This window comes from Ursus maritimus, unplaced genomic scaffold (genome assembly GCF_017311325.1).
Source record: "Ursus maritimus isolate PB19 unplaced genomic scaffold, ASM1731132v1 scaffold_1, whole genome shotgun sequence".
NCBI lineage: Eukaryota > Metazoa > Chordata > Mammalia > Carnivora > Ursidae > Ursus > Ursus maritimus.
Genome location: NW_024423343.1, coordinates 98,814,447 through 98,827,713, shown reverse-complemented (window position 1 = coordinate 98,827,713; position 13,267 = coordinate 98,814,447). Strand labels below are relative to the sequence as shown.

The 13,267-nt window shown below is 34.6% G+C and overlaps 1 protein-coding gene across 6 annotated transcripts in view; it reads right to left on the bottom strand.

Annotated features, from left to right (window-relative positions):
• PTPN4 (protein tyrosine phosphatase non-receptor type 4) overlaps positions 1-13,267 on the bottom strand; it is a 219,612-nt gene that overhangs the window by 109,594 nt on the left and 96,751 nt on the right. For all 6 annotated transcript variants that reach the window (XM_040645905.1, XM_040645921.1, XM_040645912.1 and 3 more), the window contains 4 exons: positions 9,249-9,293; positions 8,927-8,979; positions 8,439-8,559; positions 5,318-5,405 (listed from right to left, as the gene is read on the bottom strand). In XM_040645905.1, coding sequence (XP_040501839.1) covers positions 5,318-5,405; positions 8,439-8,559; positions 8,927-8,979; positions 9,249-9,293 — 307 coding nt within the window. The remainder of the gene's footprint in view (positions 1-5,317; positions 5,406-8,438; positions 8,560-8,926; positions 8,980-9,248; positions 9,294-13,267) is intronic.

Sequence of the window (13,267 nt, the reverse complement as noted above, 5' to 3'; positions counted from 1 at the left end):
AGCAAAATCTCTCAAAATTACTATCCTCACAGTCTTTCTTGAATACTCTGTAATCAGCCTCTGGCCATCATAATACCCTAAAACTGTTCTTACAAGGTCACTGATGACATCCACGTTTCTAATCCAGTTCTTATCTGACATAGCTGATCACTCCTAACTCAACTTGGCTTCAAAGACACGCGTGTCTGAAAGAAAGAAAGGCTTTCTTTCTGTCGAAAGGGCTGCTTCCTCCTGGTCTCCTCTCCTGGTTCTTCCTCATCTTTCTAACCTCTAATCTCTGAAGTATTCCAGCTCTGAGGATCTTTCTCTGCAGTATCCTCTAGATTTTCCTTCAATGCTCTCATTTCATGGCTTTAAATATTAGCTGTAAGTGGACAATTCCCAGATTCCTATCTTCAGTCCACACCTCCCTTCTGAGTTCCAGTACTGTACACTGTATTGCCCACCCTCCCTCCTGTGGATCTGCAAAAGTCTTCTAAATTTAACTTGTCATAAGACTAATTCCTGACCCACCCTCCTACACCTGCTTCTCTCTGGTCGTTCCCAACATCCTGAATAGTTACTCCATTTTTCTAGTTGCTCAGGCCAAAAACTTTGAAATCATTCCTGAATACTTTTTCTCTCACATCCTATAGCCAACACAGTAAATGCTGTCACTTCCATATTCAAAATATATATAAAATCAGATTACTCTCACCATCCAACTGCTACAAACACCATTATTTCTCACCTTGTCCATGGTAACAGTCCGCTAGTTGGGCTCTTCTCTCAAAACGGCAGCCACTGTTATCTTTTCAAAATGTAAATCACACTATGTCTTTTACCTGTTCAAACTCTCTAATGGCCTTGCTTAGAATTAAAAGCGGAAGTCTTTAAAATGTCTTATAAAACCCTAGTCCACCGTAACCTCATCAATACTCTCCTCTCCTAGCTTACACTGTACCAGCCATACTGGTCTCTCTGCTGTTCCTTGAACTGATAAGCAACCTATTTCATGGCCTTTCGTTGATGTTTCCTCTCTCCTAGGTATATGAATAACGCCTTCTGGTTATCTTCTCAGTGAGAGCTTCCCTGATACCCTACTTCTGGTTGTGTCAATCCCCCCTCTCTGGTAATTTTTCTCCATAGCATCTATTACCATATATTTCTTATTCGGTTAATTAAAGAAAATTGAATATCATGTATATATAGTAAAATGTACAAATCTTAAATGTGCAACCCAAAATTTTACATGTATACATATACATACATATATACACATCTTTGTAACCACTACAAACCAATATACGTATCTTCAAAATCCAAGAGGGCTCGTGAGCCTCCCAGCTAATAAAACCCTTCCAGGGGTGACTGCTATTCTCACTTCTATCAGTATAGATTGGTATTTTGCCTGTTACTGAACTTTACTTCCATGGAACACCTGCTATGTATTCTGATGTACTCAATTATTTGTTTATGATCTGTCTTGCCCAACAGAATGCAAGCTTCATGAGAGTTTGGTTTTATCTGCCTCATTCGCTACTATATCAATGGTGTCTATTAACAGGACTTGCAACTTAGAAGGTGCTCAATAAATATGCACTGAATGAATGAATGAATAATCAAAATAGCATCATTAAGCTTTCCTTTTCTTAAAACTCTGACGGGCAAAATTTACTTTTCGGTAGAATTACCTTCATCATTATTACAAATATGTATGGAAATAAGATATTCACAACGAAGCCTAAAACTTGGGTAGACCATCTGTTCTATCAGTGATTGAATAAGGAATATTAGAATCTATCACTTTCTTTTGCTCTGTGAAAGACACTGTTAAGAGAATAAAAGGGCAAACCAAAGAGTGGGGGAAAAATATTTGCAAATGACATATTCATCAAAAAAGTTTATATAGGGGCACCTGGGTGGCTCAGTCATTTAAGTTGTCTGCCTTTGGCTCAGGTCATGATCCCAGGGTCCTGGGATCAAGCCCCATGTTGGACTCCACACTGAGCATGGAGCCTGCTTCTCCCTCTCTTCCCTGCTCATGCTCTCTCTCATTGTCTCTTGTCAGTCTCTCTCTTAAATAAATAATAAATAAAAATCTTTTTAAAAAAGTGTATCTAGAATATATAGAGTTCTTTAAAAAAAAAAGAGCAAGAAACGAAACAATGGAATTAAATAATGGGCAAAACATCTGAATAGACATTCATCAAAGAAGACATGATGCTCAACATCATTAGTCACAGAGAAATGCAAAGTAAATCCGTGCTAAGATAAAACACACCTATTAGAAAAGCTTAAAAAGAAACAAAACAAAATGGACAGCACCACACGCCAAAAAGGATGTGAATGACTGGATCTTGCACATATTGTTAGCAGGGATACAAAATGGTTCAAACACTCTGGAAAACAATTCGGCAGTTTCATATAAAGCTAAATACACACTTACTATATGATCCAGCAATCCCACTCTGGGGTTTTTACCCTACAGAAATGAGAACTTAAATACACAAAAAAAAATGTGTAAATGAATTTTTCCAGTAGTCTATTAACAAAAACAAAACAAAACAAAACAAAACTACTAGAAACAATCCAGATGTTCTTCAATGGGTGAATGAATAAACAAACAAAAAGAATGAATTATTGAAATACATAATAAGTTGGATAAATCTCAAATGTATTACTGTAAAAAACCAGTCTCAGAAGGTTACATAACATAGGATTCCATTTATGAGACATTTTGGAAAGGATAGAACTATAGAGTCAGAAAATAGACCGGTGGTTGCCAGGGATTAGGGGGAAGCAGAAGGTTAGATTATAAAGTATCAGGAGCAAGATTTTATGGGGTAATGGACTGTCCTTATTCTGATTGTGGTGGTGGTTACATGAATCTATACATGTGCTAAAACTTACAGAACTGAACACACACACACACACACACACACACCAAAAAAAAAAAAAAAAAAATCCATTTACTATGTTATCTTAAAAAACAAAATATCCCTGTGCTTTCTCCCCCGCAAATCTCTCTCCTTTTTACACAGAAGTTTTCATTCTTTCTTTTCTCGGCATTTTCCTTTTCCCTTATCCATATAATCTCCTAGACATACAAAATGTTTTTTATTTTCTCAAATATGCATGTTCTCTCTGGATTTCAGGTCTTTACTCATGCCAATGGGCCATGGTGAAAACTACTCTTTTGGTTAATTCTTATTCATTCTTCTGGCTTTAGTAAATTACTTCTTCTAAGAAGCCTTCCCTACCCTTTGCTCCCAGGCTGGATTAGATATGTTGTCATATAATCCCATAGCATTCTGCACTTTCTGTTCATGCCTTCACATATGTAATTGTCAATACATGCTCCATTTCTTTCTCCCCCACCATCCAGCAAGCTCCATGAGGGCAGGGATAATTGATGTTTTGCTCACTAAGTTAGCACTAACACTGTGCAAGGCACCTATCAGAACCACCTCAATGAATGCTGTAAACCTTATTTGTATTTTGCAGATTGCTATAAATATGTTCTACTCTCTGATTTTTTCAATCTACATATTGACGGCAGACAGAAAACATCTTACTTCGTTTTTCCAAATAAAATATTATTTCGAACATACTTTTGCTTGTGAGAGTGAGTTAAAACTTAAGTATTCTCTTTACGTATTCTCTCCCCTCCACTTTTTTCCCCTTTCTGTTCAGGATGCTGTAAAATTCCCCTTCACATTCACTAAACATCTGCATGTTTTCTTCTTGAGTTCTCTGTATCCACACACAACAGAAACATCCTTTCCTGGTATTTTTTATTGGTACAAATACGTTTCTAAATAACTTTGATCACTTAAAATTTAATTTAATCTGTAACTCTACATTTATGGCTTAGAAAGGGTTTTATAATCTAATAAATAACAAAAAATCCTACCTTAATCAAATCAATAAATAACAATATGGTTAATTATGTATGAGATCTAGCACTTCACTTAAATCACTCTTTGCACTTCGCTGATAGCAGTCGGTGAGATCACATACCAACATACACTACCCTTACAAAACTGCTAAGGGCTAAAATGACTGAATTTAGTGTTCTTTTTATTGTTAACCATAGTTTACTTCACATATGTAAAGTTTCATTAGTTTTAAACTGTATTATGATAAAAAACAAAATCTAGTTGCAAAATATTGACCACTATGTTACATTTTAGAGAATCGTGTTAAAATGTAACCACTCCAAATAACAAGAGGGGGATGGGGCACATTTTAAAGAAAACAAGAAGTTCAAGAGAGCCTTACCTACACATTTTAAATGGAATCAGACAAATAGATTTCCAAGTTACAAGCACTCAGAATTACCAGATATAGTCATGTGAGGAAAGCAAGTCATTTGGTTTTTTTAAAGGAGAGACTAACATAAGCTTTGTGAAATATAAGAACTAACACTCCTCTCTAGAAGAACATGGCCAGGTGAGGCCCTCAACAATAAAACCACTACATGGAACAGAACTTTGAATATGTATATTAAAATAAATTCAAAATATCTATCTAAGAAAAACTTAACTCCCTTTTAGGCTGTTATCTTTATTAGGCTTGGCAATTTGTCACAAGAGACTATAAAATCTATCACCAACTCAACCAGTGATTACTTATAATTCCACTTATGTAGAAAAGCTGTACTCCAGGTACTTCTAAAGGACTATAACCTCTTGATAAAGAGATCATGACAAGGAATCTAGGTAGAGACACACAAATGAAGGATAGCCACTTAGAAATATGCCTACAGCAGGGGAAAAGGGTCTTTTGGAAGCAGCAAAGTTTGACACAATGAAAAATGTTGTTACAGAGCTCCATAGAGAAGAAGCCAGTGACTGTAAATTCCATCTAAATAAACGGATTTGTGGCAGAGGAGAAACACAACCAAAGTATGTTAATATACTTCATTCTGTGCTTTAAAAATAAACATTTATAATGTCACTAAATGATGAAAACAATACAAGTCTCACTGAGGTGAAAGCATCTTTTATAATAATAATGATGAAGGCAACAAACCCTACTTTTCCTATATAATTTTTTATTATCTCTTATGGTCTGCAAAAATTATCTTTGTAACACAGAACACTAACCAACTTGAAGAAAAATAACACAAAAAATCCACTTCAAACATTCTTCTCTTCAGGTATTAAATCTTAAGTGATTGTGAAAATACTTCTAATTTTCAGTGCAACTATGCTGGCAGCACTCACTAGTTATTCCATTTGTTGCTTAATCTTAACAGGACATTAAATAAAAACTTTGATACTGACTAAATGGAGCCTAACTCAACAAGATCAAATTAGTTCTCTTCACTTACCCTTGCATAGTGGAATTCAACTCCATAGAGTTCTAAGGTACGTGCTGTGTTCAGGTAATTAAATTCTGCTTCTGCAGGAGATAAACCTCTGTAAAGACATTATGTTAAAAATGAAACCAATCACAAATAAGGCCAAATTAGAAAAAAAGCTTATTTATCTGGAAAAATTTTAGCATTCTGGTTGAACCTTTTATAATACACTTTGCATGACTATTCCTCTTGGTTCTGTACAGTAATGTCTAACTTACCTGGAGGGTACACTTTCAGGAACACAAATTTTTATTTTGTAGAATATTTTATTTTCCAGAAATACAAGAATGCACCAGGGGATGCAGAGAAAAAGGAACCCTTGTGCACTGTTGGTGGGAATGCAAACTGGTGTAGCTACTGTGGAAAACAGTATGGAGGTTCCTCAAAAAATTAAAAATACCGTATGATCTAGTAATTCCACTACTGGGTATTCACCCAAAGAAAATGAAAACACTAATTCAAAAAAATATATGCACCCCTATCTTTATTGCAGCATTATTTACAACAGCCAAGATATGGAAGCAAGTCAGTGTCCACTGATACGACATGGTTTATATATACAATGGAGTATTACACAGCCATAAAAAAAGAATGAGATCTTGCCATTTGTGACAAAATGAATGGACCTAGGGAATATTATTCTAAGTGAATAAGTCAGACTAAGAAAGACAAACACAATATGATTTCACTTATATGTGGAATCTAAAAAAATTAAGAAACAAAAAGCATAAAGAGACCCATAAATGCAGAGAACAAAATGATGGTTGCCAAAGGGGATGGGCAAAATGGGTGAAAGGGAGTGGGAGATACAGGCTTCTAGTTATAGAATGAGTTAATCGTGAGGAATCATGAGACACAGCATAGGGAATATAGTCAATGGTACTGTAATAGCATTGTATGGTATCAGATTGTAGCTACATTTGTGAGCGTAGCATAAGGAGCAGACTTGCCGAATTACTATGTTGCCTACCAAAGCATGATCATAAAAATGGGATTCCTAAAAAAAGTACACATACCCCAATTTTCTGTAACATTCAATTAAGTTAAATAAATACCCTACCTCCTCACCCCACCCCCTACTCCTCAGTTAAACTGGATGATTCTATTTTTTTCTGTTTAAAGATCTGAGGAATCATGGGGCTCCTGGGTGGCTCAGTCGTTAAGCGTCTGCCTTCGGCTCAGGTCATGATCCCAGGGTCCTGGGATCGAGCCCCGCATCGGGCTCCCTGCTCAGCGGGAAGCCTGCTTCCCCCTCTTCCACTCCCCCTGTTTGTGTTCCCTCTCTTGCTGTGTCTCTGTCAAATAAATTTTAAAAATCTTTAAAAAAATAAATAAATAAAAAATGAAGATCTGAAGAATCATTTCTTTAAACCAAATACAAATATATAACCAATACCTTGTCAAACTTTTTCCTTAACGGATTTCTCCATTACTGGCAAATTTTTAAAAATCTGGTTTATCGTTAAATGCTTGATTCAGATATGGTATGTGTAAAACTTTTATTACAAATGGCATTTCTACTGTTAGACCAAAACAGCCCCCTCACTGGCATTAGGCCAGTCTATTGAAATTCTCATTTTATTAGTCTTATTTTAGATCAGAGGTCAGCAAACTTTTATTGAAAAGAGCTAGATAGTAAATACTTCAGGCTTTCAGGTCACATGGTCTCTGCTGTAACTACTCAACTCTGCTGTTATATGAAAGCAGTCGCAGACATGAGGACAAATAAGGGAATCTATGCTCTGATAAATGTTCATTTATGGAAAACGGAATTTCTCAAAATTTCACACGCCATGAAATATTATTCTTCTTTTTGTATTTTTCTCAAACACATTTAAAATGTACAAATCATTCTTAGCTCATGGGCCATACAAAAATAGGCAGTAGGCCAGTTTGCCAACCTGTTTTAGATACATGGGCCATTACCAAATGAAAGTAAGTTTCCTTAATATTAAGAGCTAATATTTCTTTAGTGCTTACCATGTGCCGGGCACTGTTCTCAGTACTTTGTATATATAAACTCACTTAATCCTTACATTAACTCCAAAGGTAGATACTTTTATTATCCCCAGATAATATATAATGAAACAGAGAAGCAGAGATAGAAAGCAATTTGGCCAAGATTATAAGAGAGTTAAGTTGTCTTAACCAGAATTTCAGACCAGGCAGTCTGGCTCTCTAGTTCAAACTTTTCCTAGCCAATAAGCAATACTGCCTTAGTTCCACCGTTGAGCATTCTGAATTGCATGTTAAAGCAAAAGTAAACCAATAAACACTATTATTTTCTATTCAAAGTAATAAATCTCTTCTTGAAACAAATTATGTCATCACAAAATATCAAAGTTGAATATTGCTATGAATGAAAAAAATGCTACTTTATAAAGGACTTTTAAAAATTAATTTAATATTACATAAGGTTCCTTTTCTCCTCTTGGCTCATTACCAAACAAATGATTCGTTTCAAACAGCTAAAAACTAAGGAAGAATTGCTAAGCAGACTGATCCGTAACAACTGATCTGTGAACATACTATTAATATTCTAAAATTCCTTCTTAAAGAACTGTCAACTTTACATAAGAGCAAATTTTTTCCTTCCTTCCTTCCTTCCTTCTTTCCTTCCTTCCTTCCTTCCCTCCCTCCCTCCCCTCCTTCCTTCTGCCCTTGCGTCCTTCCTCCCTCCCTCCCCCTCCCCCTCTCTCTCTTTCAGTAGGCTCCATGTCCACCATGGAGCCCAGCGTGGGGCCTGAACTCACAACCCTGAGATCAAGACCTGAGCTGAGATCAAGAGTCGGAGGTTCAACTAACCGAGTCACCCAGGCGCCCCAATAGCAAATTTCTGTTTACATACAGTTTTATGGTTCTCACTAGAAATGAAAGAAAGCTTCATATATTCTACGAAATTAGCAATGATTTTTTTTTAGTATAGACAACCCACATTTCCTTACATCAATCCTACTATTTTACATAACAGTAACTGTTCTGTATTAAGTAAATATCACAATCACATTAGAAATAATTTTAAACATTTCTCTAGAAAAGATGCCATTAAGAAGTTTATGAAATAAGCTTGGAAAAGTAAATAAGTCCTTACGTATGTTGCTGATGTAACTTTGCAATTTCTTTTTCAAAATCTTGAGGTTGATTAGGAATGAAAGAATAATCTGAGAGGTAGCCTGGCAAGTTTTCTGACTGATTGTAGTCTCCAAGTTCAGCTATTACATGGAAGGAAAGCAGTCACAACTTAATAAACACATTTTGTAATTCTGATAGCCAAATCATCCATGTTGTGAATTCCATTTTATTTCCGGAAGTAAAATATTTGTTTAACTGCTAGCTACCATGTAAGCAAGTTATAACAACACACTTAACATTCTTCTAGGTTTCAAACAACTTCAGAAAAACTTTTTTTCAGGAATCTAAGTAATTGCTAACTAATGAATGCTCCATTATATTTCCTTTGCAATCACTTTTTTCTGTATAGTAACATATGTCTAAGAACTCCTGCATTAAAGGCACTGTACTATCAACACAGACCACTCAATCACATGCTATGTGACTCCAGAGTGGGTTGATACTTACACTGAACAGCAAATGAAGCCAAAAGGGCAGCAGTATTATAAGGACAGGGCAATCTAATAAAACAAAACAGAAAATACATAACCCATGGTTAAACAGAATAATTTCAAAAGCACTGTAATTTATATAATACTAGTCACATACGAAGTTCCCGTGACTTAAACATTTTAACTATTAAGTAATGAACTTAAGTGATGAAAAAAATTCATGCTGTATGTAACCATCTTTCAATAGATAATTCATTTGCAATGATCACAAGTTACTTAAATAATACACAATTAAAAGTACTTTTAAAGCCCGTTTTTAAAAATTTAAAATAGCCCACCTTCCAGTGAGAATGTCTTGTTTAATTTGCAAAAAATACTGGTACCTTAAAAAAAAGAGCAAGAGATAACATTTAGCAATGACTGGAATTACAACATTTAGGGTTTAAAAATTGTATACTTATATTAACTAATAAAAGTGAAATATTTAAATATTTGCTTTTATAATCTACATATTAGCACAAGTTAAGATATTTTTTAAATAAGCTTTCATAAATTCATGAATCCCAATCTTTAAAATTCTTTGATAAATGAGATTCTGTACTTCAAATAACTTGTTTCCACTAGCTTCTATTATAAAAACTCAAGATCTTTAAGAGTTATGTGACTAAGGGAGATTAGGGAGAATACTCTGAAGATTGGTGTTTGTAAAAATTAGAACTGGGAAACACAGAAATCTTGAGTCAGAGACATAGGAGAGCTGACAGTAGCAATGCACTAGAGATCAAGTGGAGAAAGTCATCCTTTCTGCTGAGATAGAAAGCCAGCTGCAAAGACAGGCTTATGGTCATCTTCTCATCATGCTACCGGAAGCTGCTAAATGTAGAAAAGCACCCTTCCATTTTCATTTGAGTTAAGAAAGCTCTCTTTGTTCAGAAACAAAACAAAACAAAACAAAACAAAAAACCTAAGCTCCCTTCCCTACTATTAGAATTGCCAAGTACCGAACTTCCTTTAAAACCAACAAAAATATAAATTTCTATTAAAAAGTATGCTGAGGGGCGCCTAGGTGGCTCAGTCGTTAAGCGTCTGCCTTCAGCTCAGGGCGTGATCCCAGAGTTCTAGGATCGGGCCCCACGTCAGGCTCTTCTGCTGGGAGCCTGCTTCTTCCTCTCCCACTCCCCCTGCTTGTGTTCCCTCTCTCGCTGGCTGTCTCTCTGTCAAATAAATAAAATAAAATCTTAAAAAAAAAATGCTGAGATTGCTTGTAAGATGTCACTGTCTTTCTATCCCCACTAGTGGGGTAAGTCATTCCCTCATAGATGTGTCAATGCTTGTAGTAAGTCTCCTGTGCTGTGTAATGTTGGCAGAAGACCAAATTTTGTGGCTTTAAATGCTTAAACAGGGAAGTTTAAGACTTTATTTTACCCCACTGAAAAAAGTATACATACTCCAAGAATCAAAAATCATGTTTAACAATTTTAGTTGTTTGGCTGATTAAAATTATTAAAGAGCTCCATGACAATATTCAAATTACCAAAAAATGTAATTAAGTATTTCAGAGAATCAGATATTCGCTAATTTTTTTAAAGTTGATACAAATATTTAGCTTCATATATTAATGAAGTATATAAACTCCTTGTGAGAATATGTAATATTGTAAATATTACCTACTTATTCAATGTAAGACAATATTTTTCTACCTAGCTTACTTGGTTTCATAATTAAAATTTAGAGGTTCCTGGTAGGAACCAATCTTATAATTAAGATTGAAAAGGCATATATATTCTTGACATAATATTGTAAATCTTACACAAATAATACCTAAGCCTGCTGAATTTTACTTATATACCACCCTGTAAGGACTGACAGAGTGGAAACCAGAATTCAAGTCCTTAAGCTAAACCAGCCAGTGCTCTTTAGCAAACTACTTAAAATTTGGCTGAGCCTTCATTTCTATATTTGTAAAAAAGGAAGTAGTATCACTTGTCTAGTATATGTATCCCATGGGCCCTAAATAAGGTGATAAAAACCCAATTTTTAAAGACAATTAACACTTTTAAGATAGATTAATCATGTTTGAGATAAATATAGAAACAACATGTTTAATCTGTAAAAATAATACAACTTTTCTAATCCAGACAATAACCAACACCATGAGCACTTATACCTAAGCATGAAAAAGGTACCAAAGAAATGTCATCTGTAGTGTCATGACTCCTGAGAAAATTCCAATTCTAAGGGTGCCTGCACCTGCTAATACCAAATGACCTGTAAGCTCTATAGGTCCACTCCTTCCTACGACTTATCTAGAATGGAATCTCAAGGTAAGGAGGTATGGCATGTTTCCTGTTTTGTGGGTTTAAACTAGTCCTAAAAATTTAGCAACTGTGGCTGAAGGTGTCATATTATTAATCATGACCACTGCATTAAGGCTACCCAAGCACTAAAGTTTTAAAGGGGTATTTCTTAACCCTGGCTGCATTTTAGAATCACCTGGGAAGTCTGTAATAATGTCTATGCGCAGGTCCCATCTGAGACCTAATTAAATCAGAGTATCTCAGGGGGTATGACCAAGGCATCAACATGTTTTAAAGCTCCCCTAAGTGACTCTAAGTTGTAGTGAGGGTAGAGATTCACTGATATATTCTTTGGTAATATAATAAGAACTAGCTACTTACCTCATTTCACCAAATACCACCAGTTACAAGATTCTAGGACATTCTATTATAGAGGACTTTTGAAAGAATACATTATTTTTCGTGAAAACAAAGATAATCCTCTAGACAACAGATTGAGCACAAAGTAATTGCTTGATTACTGACAAACTTGGCTTTTTACCTTCTTCTACTTCAGGAAGATATTATGACTTAATTATCACTGAGATACATTTATTGCTTGATTATGTTTTAAACACAGGCTATAAAAGAATCAACACATTCAAGTGTCATTAAGAAATTCAAAGACATTATTTTGAGTGAAGTTATGACTATGGCTGCAAATGACAATATTTTAATTGCTATACTAACAAACCTTTCATAAATATTAAAAACATTAGAAATCCAATTTCAAATTATTGGTCTTTTAATTACAAATATTTCTTACACATTTAAAACTCTGATTACATATACATATTACATATACATAATACATATTAAAATATGGATTATGGAATACTCTGCTACTTGATTTCAGGTTACATTTACCAGGAAACAGTAAAATGCACTTAAAAATATTTTATAATTCATAATTTTCATTAATTCAGAGTAGTTTCCTTGAAGTTAAGCCAGAATTAGGGAAAGTTTTACAATACTAAGAATTATTTATTAAGATAAAAGATTTTATTTTAATTATTTAACAACAAAACTTGACTGATTAAGAGCTATGATATTAAACTGAAGGTTATTCATATAACACAACTTTGCTTTTCAAGATAAATTACCTTGGAAATATTATTAGTTTTGAATGTTAGGACTGCCTAATCCAGGGCTTACATTCCTAAATTCTGTTATAAAAAAGGTAACACCCTGACCTCAACAAACACACAGAAAAGGACTCTCAAGAATGTCAATCTAACTTTTCTTACCCGGTCTGATGAAAACTATTTTATAAACACCTGAGGATTGGCAGATACAGCTAAATATTTTTAATTTATTCTTTTGTTGCTCCAATCACCACAGTATTCTAAACAATGGCCAACATGGTAATATCTCAAAGCCTATCTACAGGTAGCTTTAGCTACAGAATGTTAATTTAGCACCTATCTTTTAAAGTAATTCTGAATATAATCACTGACCTATATTCTTATATGAGACTTTTATGGAAGGTCTTATATTTTTATTTAGTCTTTAAAAAAAAAAACTAATTACTACTTCTGTCTTTCAAAAGTAATACACAAGATTCGGGTACAGATACCACACTGTGATTATTCCCATTTCTACTTTAAACAGCTCACCAAACATTCATATATTCTCAAAATGATCATCTGGGTCATTCTTGTGTACACTTTGTCAAGTAGAAGTGACAACAAAATTAGATCGTGACTCAAGAGCAGACCTAAAATGGCCAATAAAGTGGGCACTCACAGACCTAAGTCTGCTAGTGCACTCTCTGCCAACATCCTTTATAAAAAGGTACCTGCTCACCTGAACCAACAACAATGTATGTTAATTATACTTTTAAGGAAAATGGTAGGGGTGGAGGAAAAAAATAAAAGACTCTGAATCTTATTAGCAAAAGGGAACAGATTCTATTTTCAGAGGAAAAAAAAGGAACCTGTTGACCATTACTCCTGCACATAATGGTTATATATTTTTCTAGATTCTATGTTCTCCTCAATGGAAATAAAAATATATATATA